At 45.7% G+C, this 23,856-nt stretch overlaps 2 protein-coding genes across 2 annotated transcripts in view; one reads left to right on the forward strand and one right to left on the reverse strand.

Moving 5' to 3' along the window:
- The window catches only part of FAM193A (family with sequence similarity 193 member A), a 163,925-nt gene extending 147,896 nt beyond the window's left edge, over positions 1-16,029 (forward strand). The window contains 2 exon segments of the mRNA XM_047718668.1: positions 5,969-6,050; positions 15,270-16,029. Of these exon segments, the coding sequence (XP_047574624.1) occupies positions 5,969-6,050; positions 15,270-15,363 (176 nt within the window). The 3' untranslated portion in view covers positions 15,364-16,029.
- The window catches only part of TNIP2 (TNFAIP3 interacting protein 2), a 51,444-nt gene continuing 41,890 nt past the window's right edge, over positions 14,303-23,856 (reverse strand). The window contains exon 6 of the mRNA XM_047718670.1: positions 14,303-15,011. Within this exon, the coding sequence (XP_047574626.1) occupies positions 14,973-15,011 (39 nt within the window). The 3' untranslated portion in view covers positions 14,303-14,972. The remainder of the gene's footprint in view (positions 15,012-23,856) is intronic.

The raw sequence follows: 23,856 nt of genomic DNA on the forward strand, positions 1-23,856 counted from the left end.
ATTGTGATTTTGATTTGTATTTACCTGATGCTGAGTGATGTTGAGCATTTTTTCACATGTCTGTTGGCCATTGTCTGTCTTCTTTGGAAAAATATCTGTTCATGTCTTCTGCCGGTTTTTGATTGGATTATTCTTTGGGCATTGAGTTTGATAAGTTCTTTATAGATTTTGGATACTAGCCCTATCTCCGATATGTCATTTATGAATATCTTCTCCCATTCTGTTGGTTGTCTTTTGGTTTTGTCCGCTGTTTCCTTTGCTGTGAAAAAGCTTTTTGTCTTGATGAAGTTCCAGTAGTTTATTTTTGCCTTTGTTTCCCTTGCCTTTGGAGACATGTCTAGCAAGAAGTTGCTGCGGCTGAGGTCGAAGAGGTTGCTGCCTGTGTTCTCCTCTATGATTTTGGTGGATTCCTGTCTCACATTTAGTTCTTTCATCCATTTTAAGTCTGTTTTTGTGTGTGGTGTAAGGAAATGGTCCAGTTTCATTCTTCTGCATGTGGCTGTCCAATTTTCCCAGCACCATTTGTTGAAGAGCCTGTTTTATTTCCATTAGCTATTCTTTCCTGCTTTGTCAAAGATTTGTTAACCATAGAGTTGAGGGTCTCTTTCTGGGCTCTCTATTCTGTTTCATTGATCTGTGTGTCTGTTTTTGCGCCAGTACCATGCTGTCTGGATGATCACAGCTTTGTAATAGAGCTTGAAGTCCAGATTTGTGAGGCCCCCAGCTTTGGTTTTCTTTCTCAACATTGCTTTGGCTATTTGAGGTCTTTTCAGGTTCCACACTAATTTTAGGATTATTTGCTCCAGCTCTGTGAAAAAGTGAATGGTATTTTGATAGGGATTGCATTGAATGTGTAGCTTGCTCTGGGTAGCATAGACATTTTAACAGTATTTGTTCTTCCAGTCCATGAGCATGGAACATTTTTCCATTTCTTTGGGTCTCCCTCAGTTTCTTTCATGAGTGTTCTATAGTTTTCTGAGTACAGATCTTCTGCCTCTTGGGTTAGGTTTGTCTTAGGTATCTTTGAAGTCACCTTCCCACTCTGATACCTGGGAGCTCTGCCACACTCAGGCAGGTATCCCCGGTCTTTCTGTGACCCTGTGGGTCCTGAGACCACAGTGTCCCCACGAGGGCTCTACTCCTCACTTAAACCTCTGGAGCCATGTCCCTTCGTGGAGCAGACTTCTAAAAGTTCTGATTTTGTGCTCTGCAGCTCTCTTACTGCCAGGAGCCAGCTTGATGGAGAGTCCCTCCCCCATGGTCTGTCTTCCCATATATTGCCCCGGATTCACTTCTCTGCACCTCCTACCATCCAGAAAGTGATTTCTTTCCTGTTCATAGAGTTGCTGCTATTCTTATCTTCAATCTCTGGTTGAGTTTGCAGGTGTTCAGAATGATTTGGTAGCTATCTAGCTGAATTCCTGAGGCCAGACAAAACTAAGGTTTCCTACTCCTACTTCCTACTGCCTTTGTAGCCTGCCTCCCAGTGAGGCTATTTTCATCACTGTTCCGTGTTTTATGTATTTGTGTTCTGTTCCCTTTCTCTTTCTTTCAGCTAGTTAATAGTTTGTCTTTTATTTTGGGGCTGCCTGACTGGATCAGTGGGTGGGACATATGACTTTTGATCTCGGGGTCACAAGTTCAAACCCCACATTGGACATGGAGCCCACTTCAAAAAAAAAAAAAGAAAAAAACAGTTCATCTGTTTTATTCATATTAAAAAAAAAAAAACAGGCTCTTTATTCATTAACCAGGTTTACTGTTGTTCTTTCTGATATCTCATCAATTCCTACCGTTATCTTTATTTTCTTCCTATTCTTGCTTTCACTTTGTTGTTCATTTTCTAATTTTTTAAAAAGATTTTATTTATTTATTTGACAGAGAGAGACACAGTGAGAGAGGGAACACAAACAGAGGGAGTGGGAGAGGGAGAAGCAGGATTCCCGCCGAGCCTGATGAGGGGCTCAATCCCAGGACCCTGGGATCATGACCTGAGCCGAAGGCAGCCGCTTAACGACTGAGCCACCCAGGCGCCCCTCTAATTTTTTGATTTGGGAATTTAGTTCATTTGTTTTCATTCCATCATTTTTATTGATCAAGGTATTTAGCATTTCCAGTTTTCCTTTGATCATTCCTTTAAATATACCTCAGTCTGATGATGTTTCCATTGGCGTATTGTTTTTTTGTTTTGTTTTGTTTTGTTTTTGTTTTTGTTTTTTTAAAGATTTTATTTACTTATTTATTTGACAGACAGAGATCACAAGCAGGCAGAGAGGCAGGCAGAGAGAGAGGAGGAAGCAGGCTCCCTGCCGAGCAGAGAGCCCGATGCGGGGCTCGATCCCAGGAGCCTGAGATCATGACCCGAGCCGAAGGCAGCGGCTTAACCCACTGAGCCACCCAGGCGCCCCTTTTTGTTTTGTTTTGTTTTGTTTTGTTTTGTTTTAAGAAGGTCAGGAATTTCTTTGTTTTTATCCCCCCTTTGTCCAGTAGTTGAATAGTGCCTTTTAGGTTTCCAGGTGGGAGAGTCTTTCTTTCTTTCTTTCTTTTTTTTTTTTTTAAGATTTTTTTATTTGAGAGAGAGAAAAGGAGGGGGGTGTGGGGGTGGCAGAAGGAGAGGGAGAAGCAGACTCCCTGCCAAGCAGGGAGCCTAATACTGGGCTTGATTCCAGAACCCCAGGATCATAGCATGAGCCACTCAGGCTCCCCTGGGAGAGCCTTTCTTATGTTAATAATTTCTAAGTTTTCTGTATTGTAATCAGAGAATAGTGTTCATAATATTTCTGCTTTGTGGAATATACTGATATTTTCCTTGTGACCAGCTTTTCTGACTGCTTTGTATACCCTTGAGATAAATGTGTATTTTTTCTGTTATCATGGGGAAAATTGAACGTATATAGCCGCATGATGTATTGATGAATAATATTTAGGGTTAGGTCTTCTGTTTCCTTCCTGGTTTTTTGTCCTCTTGACCTGTCCTCTGTTATTCATTATTTAATGAGTTTCTAGGTTTTCTTGTCTCTCTTGCAGTTTTGCTTTATAAAGGTGGTATTTGTATTTGGTGCCCGTTCCTAACTGTAATACCTTCTTAGTGAATTGTGGGGTTTAATGCTAAGAAATGTCCTTTTGTTGTGTTTTTGTGCTTTTGCCTTGAATTCTACTTTGTCTAAGATGGTGATCGCCGACCCTTCTCTCCGTGTCTCCATTTGCTTGGCGGGGCACCTCTGCTCTCATCGCTGCGTTCCTCAGTGTTAGCCCGTTCTCTGATTTCAGACAGCACAAATCTCCAGTCCTGCTTTGTGAGCCACAAATGGAAAATCTTATCTGTATAAGCCCATTTGCATTTATTACTACTGTGTGTGGTCTTCTCAGCTCCAGTGACATTTTATAATTACTCTGTGTATTTTATATTTGTTGTTTCTTTTTCTGTATGATGTGTTTTCTTAGCTTTTATTTTTGAAAATCATTGGTGTTTCAGAAACTTGGCAGTCTTGCCTGAGTGCATTCCTCCACACTTGTACCTTTGGTGCTCCATCCTTGGTTTCCTTGCTTACCTTCCACAGTGGGCTTCAGGGCAGATTCTCTGACACCTACTTTCTGCCTGGACAACAGTCCATGAGCTGCTTCCATCCTTCTCACTTCCCCCTTTTACAGTCTTCTCCCCATTTCCCAGCTGGATTATTTCTGCTGTGTCAGACACAGGGTATTCATGGGTCTCCAGCTGATGACATCCCGTGCTTGTGTTGGTCCTCCTGTGAAGTGTTCCCTGTCCTCTTCACCCTTGGGCGCGTGTCCTCAAGTCAGGGTCAGGGGTACAGAATTCTCTGAGCTCTGCAAAGCAAAATGTTTCCTATAGTCTTAATGATATACAGAAAGCCTAGCCTGGCTGGGTGTGAATCCTTGGGTCACACTTTCTACTCTGATTAACATAGCTTTGCTGTTGTGAGAAATGTATTCCTGGTACTGAATCTGGTTATGGTTCTGTCACTTTTTTTTCTTAGACCAAGATGTTCAGTATTGATTATTCTTACCAGAAAAAAGGAAGATTAAAAATTGCTTTGTAAGGCAGCTTTTTCAGCAAATATACCTGATCTGTTTCCTTTTGTGGTTGTTCCTCTTCCAGAACTAGTAATGGAAGACTGTTGATTAGAGACTTGCTTTCCTAGACTTCACTTTCATTATATCTCTAACCACCCCTGCCCCATGTCACCCTTCTTCATGCACCAGCGCTTCTTTGAACCAGGCCTCAGTGAGTCTGGTCGGCAGCCAGGCAAGGTCTGCACGTGAACACCTAGACAGAGGCCCAGTCGGAATAGTCTTGGTGGCTGAGGAAGAATGATTGGGCTGTGGAAGCAGGCAGCTGTGACTCCATGTGTTGTATAGGATGACTCTGCGCTGCCTGGCTTGGGCAGGGTGGGAACTGGGCCCAAGGAGCCCAGCTGGGAGGCTGGTGAAGGCCAGCACTGTTGTGGCAGCAGTGGGTAGAGATAGGAGGTCCCAGACTGTTCACAGAGAACTTGCCTGGCCCGTAGAAGGCGTGATGACATGAGAGTAAGACAGGGCCAGAAGGACCCCGTCAGAAACGGAGCAGGCTCACAGCGGATGGCGAGGGACACACTTTTGCCCTTACCAGGGGGGCAGATGCCCGACGGCACCCGTAGAGCTAGCTTCAGGACCCTGCAACTCAGGAAAGCAGTCTGGGGCAGTGGTAAAGGTTTGTGGGTGTCGGCATCCCCGTGGAGGGAGGAAAGCTGGGCACAGGGAGCTCTGGGTGCTGGCAGAGGTGTGGTGGGGGAGGGGCTGTGGTCATACGAGTCCCTGTAGGGAAGCTCTTCCCAGACATTTCTGTGAGCTCGCAGATGGGATGGCCCTCTGCCTGATGGTCTAAGTCAGCAAAAATGACAGCTGCTGTTACACAGCTGAACCATGTCTTACGCTCCTGTGGCAGTGCCCCAGTGAAGGGAAAAAAGTATGTCTGTTCTCTGAAGATGACAAAAAATTATCCCATGCTAAAGTCTGCAGGGAAGTGGGGAGACTGTACGTTCCTTTGATGATGAGGCCAGGTGTTGATGATGGGGCCAGGTGTTGATGATGGGGTCAGGTGTTATTGATGATGGGGACAGGTGTTGTGTCTGCACCGCCAGCCTGCCTAGCAGCCTAGCTGTGCACTGGTGTAGCCTCTGGCACCCGAGGGCCAGCAAGTGCCCAGCGTCCCACAGGTCCCACCCTGCCCAGCAGACAGGGTGGGCAGAGAAGAAGCAAGAAGTTGAAGCCCTCAAACTTGCTGAGATTCTAGGAGTTGGAGTAATCCTGAATCCTTAGTCTCCCTGGATCTGGCCTGTTTCGGAGAGGGTGATTTAACTGAAAAGTGAAATACAGCCTTGCTTTTTATTGGAACAGCCTGAAAAGTGTTTGATGATGTCTGTGGGATGTTGCATGTAGAAACTAAATGCCTGGGAGAGCCATCTTCCTGTAGAGGTTGATGTTAGTCATGTCCTGTTGCTGCAAGGGGCACTTGCAAGGGATAGCGTTTGCTTCCCCATGAGGCTGACTTCTGGGGTTCTCTTCGCTAGCATGCCCCAGTCCTTCCCACCCTCTAATAGGGACGTAGGACAGACTCTGGGCCTTGCAAGCATGATGGATTTCTAGGAATCTTCTCAAGGGTTCTCCCATCATGGAAACGTGTCAAGTAAATGTGTCAAGTAAAGGCCAGTCCCTTTGGGCATCCGGATGCCAGGTCTCTTCTAGTGGGACCTGGAGCCACAGTTGTGCTCAGCAGACTTGTGAGTTCCATAATTTTGAAGTTGAACCTGGATGTTCACAAGCAGGTGAGAGATATCTGCCCTTCCTTGGCTATTTGTAAAGTCTCATTTTTGAGAAAATTTTCAGTTTGTGAAATTGTTAAAATTAAGTAAAGCCAGGTGATCTGTTCTTTTGTAATCTGACTTGCCTCTTTTCTTTCCTTTTACAGATGATGTCTTTCTGCCTAAAGATATCGACCTAGATAGTGTGGATATGGATGAGACAGAGAGGGAAGTGGAATATTTCAAAAGGTAAGTGTTAAGCCTTTCTGTCTGAAATAATGAGGCTTTCATGGCTGCCAGACATGACCCTCCTGACCCTCCCATAGCATTGCCGGCTGTCCTGGACACAGGTTCTGTCAGCTAGCTGAGTGACCTGTCACACACATCCCCTCACAGCGCTAGCACACACAGGGGCCTCCTCACTCACCCTCACACCTGGTCCCCCCCCCCCCCCGTGTGTGAAGACTGGTTGAGGACCGTGGCTCCAGACCAGCAGCATCACCAGGGCACACAGGCCCCTGCCCAGACCTGCAGAGTCACTCTGGGGAGGGGCCCAACAGCTATGTTCTCACGAGCGGCCCCAGCCATCCACATGTGCTAACATTGGAACACACTGTTACGGCACACTTTTAAGGAGAAAGGTAACATTTCAGAGATTCGCTCAGTTTTCCTGATAAGCAGATTTCATTAGTACTGTGTTCAATAGTATTTTATCTACTTTGTGAATTATGGCAAGCAAATTTCATTTTAAAGTTGTTCCTTCTTTAACCTGTTTGTTTCAGATAATACAAACATATATACACAAAAGAAGCAGTTAGTTTGCAGTGCAGAAAGCCATTAACTCCTATCTGAAATATATAGGGTTGTGTGGGCAGCTCAGTTGATTAAGCATCTGATTACTGATCTCCGCTCAGGCCTCAGTCTCAAGGTCAGGAGTTCAAACCCTGCATTGGGCTTCATGCCTCGCGTGGAGCCTATTTAGAAAAAATAAAAGATAAAAATAAATGAAATATTATAGAATTCTAGATGATTCTGGAAGTTATATTTATTTTATAATGTGTGTGTGTGTGTGTATCTCCACAGGCAGAGTAAAGTGTTTGCTAAAGTTGGATGTTCATCTTAATAAAAACTTTTAACATAGGACTAGATAGGCATATCCTTAACATAATAAAAGGTATCCATAAAATACAATAAATGCCATAGTTATAAATGCCGTAGTTACAGTGAAACATTAACAGCTGTCCCTTGAGATTAAAAAAGAAGGGGCGCCTGGGTGGCTCAGTGGGTTAAAGCCTCTGCCTTCGGCTCAGGTCATGATCCCAGGGTTCTGGGATCGAGCCCCGCATCCGGCTCTCTGCTCTGCGGAGAGCGTGCTTCCTCCTCTTTCTCTGCCTGCCTCTCTGTCTACTTGTGATCTCTGTCTGTCAAATAAATAAATAAATCTTTAAAAAAGAAAAGAGATAAGGATGCCCTATGTTACAACTTCTGTTTGTGAAGGTGTAAGAAGAAACAAAAGGGACAAGAATCAGAAGGAAGAAATGGAACTGTCATTCTCAGGTGACAGAAGTATGTACAAAGTCTGAAAGAATCTGTAGGCAGATCACTTGAGTTACTAAGACAATTTGCCCTGAAACTGGATTCTGGGGAGCATTTCGTGGATAAATGCGAAACTTTGGAGAGATATTTTCCCAAGCTAGACCTATAGACCATATCCTTTAAAATCACGCATGACCTGGGACTACTGGGTGGCTCAATTGGTTAAGCGGCTGCCTTCGGCTCAGGTCATGATCCCGGCGTCCTGGGATAGAGTCCCACATCGGGCTCCCTGCTCAGCAGGGAGCCTGCTTCTCCCTCTGCCTCTGCCTGCCACTCTGTCTGCCTGTGCTCACTCTCTCTGACAAATAAATAAATAAAATCTTAAAAAAAAAAATCATGCATGACCTTATCAACAAAGATTAGCAAACACTTAAGACCTGGGGAAAAGAAACATTTAGAAATGAAAAATGTAATGATTAAAATCAAGATGTTAATAGATTTGTGATAAACAGAGTAGACACTGCTAAAGAGGGAATTAGTGAACTGGAAGAACAATCTGAAAGATGAACACAGAATGCACCCACATATAAGGACATTAGAAAAGAGGAAAGAGGCTCAGACACATGAAGGAGAGACTGAGTCTGACAGACGGTTGACTGGAGCTGCCCGAGGAGAAGATGGAGGCTACAGGAGAGCTATATTTGAAGAGATACAGTACCTGGGGATTGTGCGGAGCTAATGAGAAATCCAGATCTACAAATGCAAAAGCTGTACAACATACACCAGTGGGATAAACAAATGAAAATCCATTCCTCAACATAGCAGATGTGAAACCAGAAGACCATGGAGTGAGATTTACAGCTTTGAGAGAAAAGTTCTCAGTCTGTAACTATGTATCCCACAAACTTATTCTTGTCCATAGTAAAGAAAAATTGTAGGAACTTGCTCCAAAGAGATCTGTGTTTAAAAAAATATATATATATATCAAGAGAAGAAGATACTCATCTCAGAAAGACAGTGTGATTTGCAGGAAGGAGGGAGAAACCGCCTGATAAATGTTGTTAAATAAAACATTTTCTTTGTAACCACAGAGTAGTAATGTCTAATTGACATGTCTGAAAGAACCACAGTACTGAACAGCAATAGTATGTGAGCTAAATTTAAAAAAAAAAAAAAGTCCTTTTTTGTTGAGGTATTATAACAGTTAAGTATTTAATATTCAGACTTGAAGCTAAATGGGTGATGCACTTTTACAAGTAAGCATTAAAAGAATAGAAATAGGATGTGTAAATTGCTAATCTGTAGAAGGAAAAAAATCAAAACTCAAAAAAGTAAACATAAATAAATATAGTAAATAAAGTTTAAGAACACGGGAGACACAAGTTCAGTTTTATCAGCAACCGTGATAGACAATAAAAAAGTTTCTCAGATTGTGTTGACGATTTTAAACACTCACACACACACACACACACACACACACACACACACACATGCGCATGTGCACACACATACCATTTATAAGAACATACCTAAAACACAGTGAATAGAAAGGTAGAAGTAAAGAGGAAAAGGAAGCTGTTGTATAATTATGTTATTATCAAAGAAAATATGGATTAATAAAAGGGACTGATAAAGGTTGCTGTATAGTGCTAAAAGATTCAATGTGTGAGGAAGACATAGAAATTTTAAACTAGGTACTTAATGAAATAGCCTCAGAATACAAATAGGAACTAGTTTGGGCTGCATAGAGAATCCGATCCACCGTCCCTTTTGGACATCGTCCCCATGGATGTGGAAGATGAGTACGGAGGAGAGTGCATCCAGGAAACAGGGCATCTGTGTTCTGGGCACACGGGGAACACTCAAAGAAGTGGAGTAGGTACTGGGCCACAGAAAGCAAGGGTCAGAAGTTTAAGGGAGTGAATATGTGTAATTGTATGCCCTGACCACATCACATTTAAGTCAGCAGTTTACCAAAGTAAATTTTTAAGTCCCTAAGTATTTGGATATCTGAAAGTATATATGTTTAACTCATGGGTTCAATAAGAAACCACTGTAGACATTTAAAAATACCTGGAACTAAAAGAGAAGGAAAACACTGACTATGAAAACTGTGGGCTGTGGACAGTTTGCTGTTGAGCACTCCTTCAGTGAAGCCTTAAGGCTGCCGAGTGAGTTTTTAAAAACCTGAAAATTAATGAGTTAAGGATTTTGTTTGAGAAATTAGGGAAAGAACAACCAAATAAGCCCAAAGAGCATAAAAGAGGATAATACATAAATCGTGAAACAGAAAACAAATACAGAGGAGATCAACAAAGCCAGACTTTGACTCTTTGAAAATATTAACTAGATAATTAACCTTTGAGAGACTGATCAAGATAAAATAGGGAGAAACGACACAATACAGTAATTAGATGAAAAAGAACCAGGATGTTGATAATTATCAAAGTTGGACCATGGCTGCACCAATGTCACCACACTCTGCTTTTGTGTGTGTCTGACATCTTCCATAATGAGAAGAGTTTTTTTAATTCTGTGACTATATAAGTGAAAGGGAAGACATAGCTCCAGGTGCTGTAGTGATTCAGCTATACGAGAACACTGGGAACAACTTCACAATTTTAAAACTTAAATACAAATCAACGCAGTAACAAAATAGCCTGAATGATCCAGTAACCATCAAAGAAATCAGAGTAGTAGTTACAGATAACCCCAGTGCATTCTGACAGTTGTGCAGAGAATTCTCCCAGAACTTTAAAGAGATGATCCGGGGCGCCTGGGTGGCTCAGTCGGTTAAGCCTCTGCCTTCGGCTTGGGTCATGATCCCAGGGTCCTAGGATCAAGCCCCACATCAGGCTCCCTGCTCAGTGGGGAGCTTGCTTCTCCCTCTCCCCCTCCCCCTGCTTGGGTTCCCTCCTTTGTTGTCTCTCTTTCTGTCAAATAAAATCTTTTAAAAAGAGAGATGGAGATGATCCAGCCTTATACTGATTCTACCAGAAAATTGAAAGGAGGAGACAACACAAGACTCCCCACTTCATTTTATGAGAGAAGGAAGATTTTGATACCAAAATCTGCTAAAAGCAATACAGAAAACATGAAAAATCACAGATCTGTTTTGGTCATGAGTATTAATTGGATGTGAAAAAATTTCACATTCCAAATCCAACAGTATTTTTAAAAGTAATATTTGACCAAACTGGTGTACCCTAGGAATGAATGCAAGGAATATTTACTATTAGGAAATCCACAAATGCTATTTGCTAAATTGATAATTAAAGAAGAACCATATGATCATTTCCATAGGTTCAGAAAAAACATCTGATAAAATATTAGCATTCCATTAATTTAAGAAAAAAAGAAAAAGGTAAACTAGTAGTAGAAGGAAATATCCTTAACCTGAAAAGGAGATTTACCAAAAGAGAGAAAAGAAAAGCTACATGAAACATTTTCTCAAGTGGGAAGCATGGAAGCATGTGCAAAACAGAGATGCTCTCTGTTTCCATCTCTGTTCAGCCTTAAATCATGGTTCCTAGGCAGCATAATAAGAGAAGAAAAGAAATGAAAAGGCTTAAAGAATGGAAAGCAGGAGATAAAATTCCATTTTACTTAACAGTTGATCTAACTGACTACAAAGAGAATTACAAAAAATTAGCAAGAGAAAGAGTTTAGTAAAGGGACGGGCTATAGGATCAGTGTACAGAAGTTACGTTTCTCCATACCATCCATAATTTGAAGATGTATTTTAAATAAAGACGGTATTTGTAACAGCTCCAGAATCCATGCAGTTTCCATGAATAAATCTAATAGAAGTTGCCCACGACCTGTGCGTAGAAAGAGATGAAGCATGAGGGAAGAATTTGGAAGACCTGGGATAGATCCTGTATTCGTTTATAGGAAAAGTGAATATTGTTAAGCTATTTCACTTCCCAAAATTTATCTGTAGATTTTAAAGCCCAAGAAGGATTTTGTAAAATTGAGTGTTTTTAAAACACATTCGTGTAGGGTGGACATGTGATACAGTCACACATGGAATGCTGCTCAGCCGCGGAGAGGAACGGGCTAGAACAGTCTGCAGTGTGGATCCTACAAACTCGGGAGTGGACAGAGGCACAGCACGCGAATATACATGATACCCTGTTTATAGAAAGCTCAGTTTAGACACAACCAAATGTTTTTAGACACAACCAGTTTTTACATTTTTTTAAATTGTTGTATTTAAAATCAGTTATTAACATACTAGCCTTACTAGCATATTATTAGTATTATATAGTATAGCTTAGTTAGTATTATAGTGTATATTATATATTGTATTATATAGTATGTATTATTATATAATATATAATAATATGACATTATTAACATATTATTAGTCTCAGAGGTGGAGGTCAGTGATGCATCAGTTACATATCACACCCAGTACTCCTTACATCACGCGCCCTCCTTGCTGCCCGTAAGGACACCATCCCCCTCCACCCACTCCTTCCCCTCCAGCAGCCCTCAGTCTGTTTCCTAGAGTTCAGAGTCTCTTATGATTTGTCTTTCTGATTTCCTCTTATTTTTCCTTCTCTCCCCCTTTGATCCTCTGTTTTGTTTCTTCAGTTCCACATATGAGGGAGATAATATGATAATTGTCTTTCCCTGACTTATTTCACTCAGCATAATACCCTCCAGTTCCATCCATGTCGATGTAAATGGTAAGATTTCATCCTTTCTGTTGGCTGAGTAATATTCCATTGTATAGATGAACCAGATCTTCTTTATCCATTTGTCTGTTGTGGACATCCAGGCTCTTTCCACTGAAGTACACTTTTTAATGTACACCATTCAGTCCAGCAGCTCCACTCCTGACTCTCTGCCCAAGAGAAGCCAGAGCATGTATCCACACAAAGATTTGTACATGAATGTTTCCAGAAGTTTCATTTGTAATAGCCAAAAACTGGGGACAGCCCAGGTCTGCACAGCAGATGAGCAGAGAAACTGTGCTCTGTCTGTCCGGTGGACGCCACTCACCGGGGAAAAGCTTACTCCCGATGACACGTGGAGATGGAGCCCAGAGGCAGGTGCTCGGGCCAAGAAGGCAGACAGCAGGTACATACTGCGAAGTTGCATGTACCTGAGATGCCAGGAAATGCAAATTCATCCCAGTGACGGCAGATCACTGTTCACCTAGGGCTGGGGCAGCGAGGAGATTACAGCAAAGGGACTTCCTGGAAGTTTTCTGTGTCTTGATTGGAGGGATAGTTACTCGGATTGATTTATTTATCCGCACTATGAGCTCTGTAGTAACTGCAGTTTATTGTACATAAATTATACCTCAGTGACGTGTATTTTCAGGGATACTATACCATACATAGGTGTTAAGACTATAAAGAAAAGCAAGGAAATGATCCTAAAAAGCCAGAATGGTGATTACTTTTGGGTTTTGGGGTGGGGACTGCCCGGAGGCAGTGTCCCAGGCTTGCTGCTAGTGCTCCAGTGTTTGCCTTCTCAGTTTCTTTCAGCGTGCATGTCTGGTTTCTCTCCTGCATGTGTGTGATGTTCACACAAAAAAACGAACGAACTGGGCACCTGGGTGTCTCAGTGGGTTAAGCATCTGCCTTCTGCTCAGGTCATGGGTCCTGGGATCCAGCCCCACTTTGGGCTCTCTGCTCAGCAGGGAGCCTGCTTCCCTCTCTCTCTCTGCCTGCCTCTCTGCCTACTTGTGAGCTCTCTCTCATCAAATAAAATCTTTGAAATATATATATATATTTAAAACAAAAGAACAAACAAACTTAGGTTTGATCTGATCCTTCTAGAAGTATAGGAAGAACAGAGCTGCTTTTCTTGTCCATTGCAAAGACTTAGAAATTCACAGAAACAGACTACACAATGCTGAGCTTTGGTTTATGACAAAAGATCGGCAGCAGAAATGAAGGTGTGTTCATAAATGCAGCTGTGAAAGTTTATGTAAGAAAAACTTTTCAGTTGGATCCTCACGTCATCCTACTCAAAGGTCAGCTCTAGGTGGGAAGACTCTAAACGTCACAAGCAAACCTTTTTATTTGGGATATAGGTGAGTATCTGTTTGACCTCTGAGTAGGAACAGATTTCTTAAAAACGCCAACCATAAAATAAAAAAGATTGATAAGTTAAATGACATTAAAATCAACAGTTCTATAAAGAAAGTGAGGAGATGGTATGTGCAGCACCTCACGGAGGGTTAGTACCAGAACAGATACACATGACAGAACAGGAAAAGACCGATGCGTGGACAGATGGGCTGTCACAGAAACCCATGACCAGGGACTTATGGAGAGACCTCCCGCCTGACGGGCTGGGCACGCAGGGGCAGTGGCTCCCCCACTCCTCGGGGGCACAGAGTGGCTCCAACGACCATGGAGAAGTTTGGCAGAATCGGGTCAAGTCGAAGCTGTCCATTTCACGGAGCCCCGCGGTTGTCTGTCTATTCTGTGGGGGAAGCTCTTACAACCTTGGAAACGGGCACACGGCGGCCTCCTGGGGGAAATGCACAGAAGCAGGAAGAAAAAGATACAGGATGACTCTGTTCCTGTAAGTGCAGAAATCAGCGCACACAGACCATGGGTGAGGGGCTGCGAGGTTGTGGGCAATTGTCACAGACACCAGGGTGCGGGCTGCATCCTGGGAGAGGACGGCATGGTGCCATGGGGTGGGCAGGTTTGGGCTTCCTGACCTGGGTTAGGGGTGTGCTGATCGAGGCTTTTGTGGTCCCAGTCACCTGGGTACACATGTTCTGGATGTGTAACACGGTCCCTGGCAGACCACATGGAGGCCCGATGGGCAGGAAGTGTCAGATCCTCGGGTGTTGGGGGGTAGGCAGAGCTGGGGGCCTGGGGGCCTGGCTCCAGCTGGCTCAGAGACACCCATGGACGTTCTTGTCACCACGCGTGGAGAGGCGGGATGCATGTAGCCTCATGGGGACCACTGGGAGTGCCCGCCAGAGCAGGGGGACATGGTCCAGGCAGGTTGGTTGTAAGGTTGTAAAGGTGAACAACGAACGTTGTAAAAGTGACGCCACTAGGACTCGGAGTTCGACCAGCTGTGGCCAGAGAAAGAGAAGTTGAATTCTGGGAGGTGGCACACTGCTCGGGGGCAGGGCAGGGACGGACACACGGCTCTATCCACCTGGACACAGACTGCCTAGCAGGCAGCACAAGGAGTTGTGGTTGAGTGATGTAAATCAACACACTTGGGCTACGCTGTGTGACCACAGTAACCATTTTCAGGTTTAATTCGTTTCTGCTACTCAGATGAGAGCTGGACAGGTGAGAACTTCAGAAACTGCATAGTTAAGGTTTTTGAAAGGAAGTGTTCCTCATTTAATAGAGAATCAGCCATTATTGCCTGGGAAGCAGGTGGCAGAACGTGGTGTTTTTCAGATGCTGTTGGGTGTGCAGGGGTGACCCAGAGCTGGGCCCCAGGGCAGCAGGCCTGCCTCTGCTGCCACCCTGAGTGCAGGGAGTGGGGGGGTTGGTGGCAGTGCTGTGACCAAGTCTCACCGTGTGAAGTCCTGTGTCCTTTCGCACTCGGGTGTGCATTCGTGGATCAGCGAGGGCCGCTGGGATCTCCATGGCTTAACACGTGGAGAAGGGCAGGGTGGTGGCCATTGGTACATTTTCAGATGGGCTCATCAGAAACCTCCTTTGGGCAGCTTCCCTGGAGGACAAGTTCAAAAAGAAGGACAGAGGACATTGAGGGCACTCACCTGTGCCCTGAAGAAGGGGATCCCCGTCCTCCTGAGGGCCTTTCCCCACTCTGAAGGGTGGCCAGATGTGGAGGGGTCCTTGACAGCGGGTCTGGCATGCTGAGCGCCCTTCCCCCACCCTCCCATCCTGGGAGGACACTGGACTTTGCTGACACAGCTCAGCTGTGGGCTGTTTCCTTCTGTGACCGTTTGGCTCTTTTTCTTCACAGATTCTGTTTGGATTCCGCTAGACAGACCCGACAAAGACTATCCATCAACTGGTCCAATTTTAGCTTGAAAAAAGCTACTTTTGCTGCCCACTGAATGAGGACCGCCTGGAGAGGGACACGCGGAAGGTGGGCCAGGCTCCGGAGCTGCTGTGCTTGCCCAGGGCTGTGCCGGGTGGGCCACCGCACCTGATGCCCCCAGACCGAGAACTCGCCGCTCGGCCTGTGTCAGTGGCTCGTGTGCGTGTATCTGTGAGTGAGGCGTGAGCACAGCGCCGGCCGTCGGATTGCAACAGTAGCTCCCGCCGGCTTCCCACCGCGCGGCCCAGGAGCCGGGGCCGTGGCCAGAGACGCGTTTCATCATCCACGTGGCTCGTTGCCTCTGCATCTCGCCCTGTCCTGTCATCTGTCCCTGCCAGGGCACTGCCGTCACTCAGCTCTCGTGTGCCCTGCGTCCCACCCGAAGTGGGCTGGGCGGGCAGGCGCTCTTCCGTTCTCCTCCACAATCTACTGTTTAAGAGTGTACACGTTGCGCTGTTTGTGTCTGACCCCCCTGACTTGTAGCCAGCTTGTGTAAGATCCCTTGCAGAATGAGAAAGTTCAAAAACAAAACCCCACCCAGTACTCACACCATCAAGTCTGTTAGAGAGTGTACGACTGTATTAACACGGAGGCCTGCCTGGCTACTTTTTTAACATATTGTTAAGTAATATTAAAATCATGTCTTTCTTTTTGAAAGATGGAATACATTAGTACAGCAGAAGACCTCGTCTGGCTGCTTTTCTGCTGGGGGCGGTGGGGAGTGTGGTGCATGGGGGGCAGGGTGCGGGGGGAGAGGGGGGCAGTGCCCCCCAAGGGGAAGCTGGCCCACCAACCCTGGAGCATCTCCCGGGTCACCCATGGCAGCAGTTTAGGGGTCCTGGCTCCTGCCCAGTATCCTTCATGCCTCTGTACCCTCCGGGGCCTTCCGCGTGCCAGGCAGCACCAGGACCCAGGGCAGAGGCCAGCCTGGTGCCCAGAGAGTTTGGTGAGAGCAGTACTGACACCCAGCAGTAGTGGCATGGGGTCACCGCACCCTAACCTACGGGGCTGGGGAGGCAGAGCCGGGGGGCCCAAGGGTCACCAGGCCGGGACCACATAGAGCCTTACGGGCAGGTGCCCATCCAGCTCCGGGGGAGGGGGGCGGCGTGATCTCTAACGAGACTGAAAAGTCACGGGCGTTCAACTGGGTGTGAATGAGGAATGACGGGTGGTATGGAGGGCAAAGGGGGGATGGCTGCCTGGTTCCTCTGCGGTCTCTGCAGGCAGGGAGCTTGCAGGAGTCTCTGCAGGAGCCGCTCCCACCCACTTCCCAGGGCCCAGCCAAGCCCTGCCTCTTGGGAAACCTGCTTGTGTGCAGCTGCAGGGATGTGGCATGTCCCCAAGTGAAGGGGGAGCGATGAGGGCCCTGCGTCCGTGTGGAGACAGGAAGAGAGGAAATGGCCTCTGGAAATACTCTGCCGGTTTTGTCTGCAGCATTTCTGGACAGACGATATGCAGGTAGGATAGAGGGGGGCAAGAGGGACTCCAAGGCTTTGGTCTGAGCCCCGGGCTGCACGGGGCTGCTTGCCCTGGGGCAGGGGTCAAGTCTGACGTGCCCATCTGACCCCCCAGGTGAGACGTCCGGCGTTGGGATTGCCGTTCACGGACGGAAGGCCACTGCAGAACAAGTGCAGACAGGTCAGGGGTCCAGGTGCCAGAAGCAGTGACTAGGGTGGGAGGAGGAGGGCGGCCTGGAGGACACAGACGGGGAAAGACCGGCCACCACAGGGCTGCTGTGGTCAAGGTGAGGTCCAAGGTCTGACCCCAGGGCTCCTATACTTTGGGGACTTCGACCACAACCCAGTGGGAGCTGGTTTGCAGGAAAACAAGGGTGGGAATGACAGGTCCTGGGCATAGGAGATAGGCAAGAGGCTGGCTGGTTTGTTTTGCTTTTTTCTAACTAGGTGGGAAGAACAAGCATATCCCTTTGCTCGTGGAATGAGCCTGAAAAGCGAGGAATGGGCTGGGCAGTGACCACAGCAGGAGCCGTGTCCTCAAAAGGCCCTGATGCCTCCAGGAGTCCCAAGCCCAGGCCTGGGCCTCCATGGCTCCCGGTGAGGGCAAGGGAGAGCCAGGGCTGGCTGGGCCAGAGCAGCAAAAACTGGGAAGGGTCTGGGGGTGGGGGGAGCCTGCTCTCTGGGGAAGCTGCCCACCCAGGCCCTTCAAGAACTTGTCCCTGCCCCAGCCTCTTCTCCCCATGGATAGTCCCACCTCTGGGCCTCCACTTCCATCTGGGGGACATGTTGGCTGCTGAGGAACTGCAGGGTCTCCCCTGTGACATGAGCAGGACCTTGTCAGGGCCATGAGTGGTGAGGGGAACCCCTGGGTGCCCACTCCTGAGGCCCCACCTGCCACCTTCCACACCCTTGCTCCCCTCGCACACAGGTGAGCCACCTATGGCTTGTTCTAGGTCTGTACACTTCTGCTCCTGCTGGTTCCTTTGGCTCTTTCCCCAATGGGGGGGTGGGGGAGGGGCGTCACTTTACCATCCCAGTTTTCAGAGGATGGATCTGGGGCCTGGGAGGCCCAGGAGAGTCCAGGGGTGGGGGAGATGGAGGGCCGAGGCTGGCAGGGCTTCCCAGGTTCAGCCCCTCCCATGTCCCCAGAGGCAGGCCCAGACCTGGAGGCTTGTCATCATGGGTCCTCATGCCCAGACACTGCATTTACAGATGGGGAAGCCAAGGTCCAAGGTGCATCTGCGGGACATCCAGCTCCAGTGCTCCTGTCTTCACAGGGCCTAGACCTGGGAGTCGATCCCTGGGGGAGCCTCGCATAGACCACGCTGGACTAGCACCTCCTTTACACGGCAACGGTAATCATGAGATGAAATAAAATAACAATGGCCAGGAAAATGCCCTTTTATTGAACTTTGTTTACATACTCATGCCATTAAATCAAAATAATATCAAAAGGAGTATTATGGTACCAGAAAGGATGAACGCTTCTTAATTTAATTAATATTAAAGGAAAAGGAAAAACTTACCTCACAGGTCCCGCTGTTTCTTGGTTTTAAACACCAGTAAAAGCACTCAGTCACCCACAGAGTGATGGAACTGAAGTAACTTGAGTCCTGGTCCTTCAGTGACAGGCGACCATTGTCCTGGATCCGCTATTAAGATGTAAACGTAAGCCCTGAGGGGTGGGAGGCCCAGCACAGGGACAACTTCCATGGCTTCCAAACTGTTACGAACCGATGCTTGAAACGAGCCGGGAGCCCGCTGTGCCCAGGAGCCCTCTGGCTGGCTTTCCCGGAGGAGACCATACGGTTACGAGAAAGAGTCCTAAACGTGTGCAAGTGGCACTCGGGAAGGAGGATGACAGCCACGGAGACCACCACACACAACTGTGAACCCGAGGAAGCTGTGTACACAGTGTATTGGGTATTGGAAGAGACGCTGCACATGGCAGTGTTTTCTGCGCGAAGGGGAGGAAACAAGGTAAGTCTCTTGGTGCCCCAGCTTCCAGCCTCGAGGCAGTTTCCAGGCCCAGCACTGGGGGTGGGGGCAGAGCCCTGCAGACCTGATGAGTAGAGCCAGCACAGGCTGGTATTTGGGGAGGCCAGGCGCCTACAGTCTGCCGATGCTGCAGGTGTGGCATAAACTCCCGGGAACCCAAGGGGAAATCACCAGAAAACAGAACGGCTGGAATAGTGTTTCTACCAGCCACGGCAGAAAACCATGTAACACACAGTGCAGACCTCAGGGTAGAGGCCTCAGAAAGCTGTGACCTCAGCAGTGGGGTGAAATCAGCCCTTAAGCAAAATCAAAAGCAAGCCCCAAAAGGATCAAACTGATCCTGAGTAGCTTAACTGCCTGCTGGAACAAAGTCCGACATTCTTTAAGGAGCACAAAACCAGCCCACACTCTACGAAATTCACAATGGTGGAATCCAGGTAGAAATTACCAGACCGTGCCAAAAGGAAAGAAAATAGAAACCATAATCAAGAGAAATACTAAGCAGACCACAAAATGACAGTTGCTGAATCTGCAGACGGGGACCGTAAAATGGATATTGTAAAACATCTTAAAAATACACTCCAGATGTAAAAGAAATCACGAACAAGATGAAGAAATGAAAAATCCAAAAAAGACCTAAATGAAGTTCTAAAGAAAAAATACAACATCTGAAATGAAAAAATACCCTGGATAGAATTAACAGCAGATCCAAAACCCCTTAGAAAACACCCATGAACCTGATGGCACAGGAAGAGAAACTACCAGAAAGAAGCACTGAGAAGAAAAGAGAATGGAAAATGGTAGCCTGTAGGAAGGACAGTATTGAGCATTCCAACATACACACGGATCATGATGATATGGTGATCTCATCATATGTATCATACATATAGGATATCATACATATATCTACATGTGGTATATCATGTGATATACATATATGATACATATATGACATCATACATATGTGGTACATATGATGAGATCACCATATTGTGATCCGTGTGTATGTTGGAATGCTCAATACTTAATATATGATATACATACGATACCATATGTATCATATACATCTGTATCACACATACAACATACAGAATTTAAAATGAGCTTGTCACAAGCTTGCTGGGATTATGGACGAGGCTGTGCTGGGTCTGTAGGCCAGTTTGGGACGAAGCAACATCTTGATAGAACAGAGTTCCTAGTCTGCAGACGTGATTTCTCTTCATTTATGTGTTCTCTGAATTTCAACAGTATTGTGTAGCCTTTATTGTAGAGATTTTGCATGCTTCTGATGAATTTTTTCTAAGCATTTTAGGTTTTTGACATCATAAATGGGGTTATGCTTTAGTTTCCTGGGGCTCCCATAACAAAGTGCTATAAACTGGGTGGCTTCTAACAATAGAAATTTGTTCTTGGGGCGCCTGGGTGGCTCTGTCATTAACCGTCTGCTTTCAGCTCGGCATCAGGCTCCCTGCTCCTCGGGCAGCCTGCTTCTCCCTCTCCCAGTACCCTCTCTTGTGTTCTGTCTCTGTCAATTAAACAAATCTTGAAGAAAAAAGTTTATTCTCAAAAGTCCTGGAGGATATAACCCAAAATCCCTGGGGGGATATATACTGCAAAACACAGGTATCCACAGGATTGGTTCCTTTTAGAGGTTGTAAAGAACCATCAGTTCCATGCCCCCCTCCTGGCTTCTCCTGGCAATCCTTGGCTTGTAGAGATGTCCCTCCAAGTCTCTCTCCGTTTTCATATGGTCTCCTCCCTATATCTCTGTGTTTGTGTCTTTTTTTTTTTTTTTAAGATTTTAAGTAATCACACCCAACATGGGGCTTGAACTCACAACCCCGAGATCAAGAGCTAGCTGCGTGCCCCACCAGCTGAGCCAGCACCTCTATCTCTCCTCTTCTTGTAAGGACGCGAGTCACTGGGTTTGGGGCCCACCCTCATCCAAGCACATCATCATCTCATAGGACATCTGCAAAGACCTATATCCAAGTAAGGTCATATTCACAGATTCTGGGGGTTAGGACTTAACATCTTTTTAGTCACCTTACGTTTTGGAGAAACGGGTTTTAAATTCCCTGCAAATATATGGCAGTATGATAGGTTTTTCATACATTGAACTTTGTATCTTGAGATTGTCAAACTCAATTCTAAACTTCAAGATCAGCTAGGACTTTTTACATCTATAATCATGTCATCTACAAATAAGGACCATTTCTTCTAATTTTTCTGTTCTTTATTCCTTTTATTAATTTACTGCACTGGGTAGACCCTCTGGTACAATGTGGGATTGCAGCCGTAAGAGCGCACACCCTTGCCTCAATGGAAACCTGAGCAGGGACAAATGGCACTCAGTATCCGTCATCAGACAGAACGGTAGCCGTAGGGTCTTGGACATACGTCTTTTATCAGATTGAGGAAATGCCTTCTATTCCTGGTTTGCTGAGTGTTTTTATCATGAGTGGGCATTAAATTTTGCATTATGCTTTTTCAGCTTCTATTGAGATGATCATGTTTTTTCTGTTACTCTAGTGAATCACAATTAGTGTTGGGGTTTTTATCAAGATTTTAATTATTTGGGGTGCCTGGGTGGCTCAGTCAGTTAAGCGGCTGCCTTCGGCTCAGGTCATGATCCTGGTGTCCTGGGATCGAGTCCCACGTCCAGGTCCTTGCTCAGTGGGGAGCCTGCTTCTTCCTCTCCCTCTCCCTCTGCCTGCCACTCCCCCTGCCTCTGCATGCATTCTCTCCCTCTCTCTGACAAATGAATAAATAAAATCTTTTAAAAAATAAAGATTTTATTTATTTGACAGCATAAGCAGGGTGAGGGGCAGAGGGAGAAGCAGACTCCCCGCTGAGCAGAGAGCCCAATTTGGGCTCAATCCTAGGACCCTGGGATTATGACCTGAGCCGAAGGCAGGCACGTAACTGACTGAGCCAGCCCAGTGCCCTAGTGCTTTCTTTTTTTTTTAATAATCAATCTTGTATCTCTGATTAGAATTCTACTTGCTTATGACTTACTATCCTTTTTATATCAATTCAATTTTTTAAAGATTTTATTTATTTGACAGAGATCACAAGTAGGCAGAGAGGCAGGCAGAGAGAGGAGGAAGCAGGCTCCCTGCTGAGCAGAGAGCCTGATGTGGGGCTTGATCCCAGGACCCTGAGACCATGACCTGAGCCGAAGGCAGAGGCTTAACCCACTGAGCCACCTAGGTGCCCCAATTTGTTAATATTTTGTTTAGTATGTTTGCATCTGTGTTCATGAGAGAGATTTGTCATTTTCTTAGGTTTTGGTGTCAGAAAAATGAGTTGGGGAACATTCCTTCTATTTGCTGAGTGTGTGTAAGATTGGTATATCTTTCTCAGATGTTCACCAGTGAAGTCATCTGGGTCTATAATTTTGTGACAATATTTTTAATTACAGATTCAGTTTACTTAATGGCTACAGAGCTACTCAAGTTTTGTTTCTTGTATCCGTTTTGGTAAGTTGTGTTTTTCAAGGATTTTATTCATTTCCTCTGTCAGATTTATTAGCATAAAGTGTTCATAGTAGTCCTCTTAGAGATCCATGGTGATATCACCCTTTTCATTCCCCCTTTTCATTCCTGCTTATCAGGAGTTTGTCTCCTCTCTTTTCCTCATGTCTTGTTACTGGTTTGTCAATGGTGTTGCCATTTCAAAGAACTCTTGGCTTTGTTGAATTTTGTGTTTTCTGTCTCATTGATTTCTGCTCTCCTATTCTCTCCTTTCCTTTCTTTGAGTTTAAAATGCAGTTCTCCTAGCTCTTGATGGGCACTCAGCTCACTGAATTTTAACCTCATTTTCACTCAGTTCAGAGTATTTTCTCATTTCTGTTGTAGTGTTTTTTTCCTTTGTGCACAGATCACTTAGAGGTGTTTTGAGAATTTGGTATTTATCTCTTACTGAGTTGTGGTTTAATCTGACCATGGTCAGAGAACATAAACTCAGTGATTTGGTTCTTTAGGTTATGTTGTGACTTGATTTATGGCCCACAGATTTGTCTCTGTTGGTAAGTGTTCCACGTAGAGCTGAAAAGAATTCTAGTTGGCTTTTGTTGGACCTAACAAGGCCAAGCTGATTAAGTATTTTGGGTAAATCTTCTGTATCCCTGCTGACTTTTTTCCTGCTTCTGAGAGGTGTGTTCCAGTCTTCAGCTGTGATTGTGTGTTTGTCCAGGTCTGGGAGTGGCTACATACATTCCCATTATCTTGGTTAGCTTAGGGATGGTGTATCTCTTTCTATCCTTTTCATTCTCTGTTCTTATGTTTGTGTCTCTGCTAACAAGTACATGGGTGAACTTCATTATTTTCACCCAGCGTGACAATCATGATCTTTCGGTCAGTATCTGATCCGTTTTTTTTTTTTAAGATTTTATTTATTTATTTGACAGACAGAGATCACAAGTAGGCAGAGAGAGAGAGGAGGAAGCAGGCTCCCCGCAGAGCAGAGAGCCCAACGTGGGACTCGATCCCAGGACCCCGGGATCACGACCTGAGCCGAAGGCAGAGGCTTTAACCCACTCAGCCACCCAGGCACCCCTCTGATCCGTTTAACTATTGATAGAGTTGGGTTTAGGTCTATCCTCTTGCCATCTGTTTTCTGTTTGTCTCATCTCTTCCATATTCCTTTAGTTGTCGTAACTTGTCTTGCTTTGGATTAATAAAAACATTTCTTCGTTCACTTTTTAGTTAAATATTTGTATTGTTATCTTAGTGGTTACTCTAGAGATTATAATATGCTTCCGCACTGCCTTACAGTCCACCTTATATCAATGTAAAAAATTCTGTGTAAGGTCATCAAATACTCCCTCTGCCACCTAGAAAGCTCTTGTGGTCACGTTGGCATGTTTTAAAGGCCTGGAAAGGGGCACCTGGGTGGCTCAGTGGGTTAGGCCGCTGCCTTCAGCTCAGGTCGTGATCTCGGGGTCCTGGGATCGAGTCCCACATCGGGCTCTCTGCAAAGCAGGGAGGCCTGCTTCCCTTTCTCTCTCTTTCTGCCTGCCTCTCTGCCTACTTGTGATCTCTGTCAAATAA

This window comes from Lutra lutra, chromosome 2 (genome assembly GCF_902655055.1).
Source record: "Lutra lutra chromosome 2, mLutLut1.2, whole genome shotgun sequence".
NCBI lineage: Eukaryota > Metazoa > Chordata > Mammalia > Carnivora > Mustelidae > Lutra > Lutra lutra.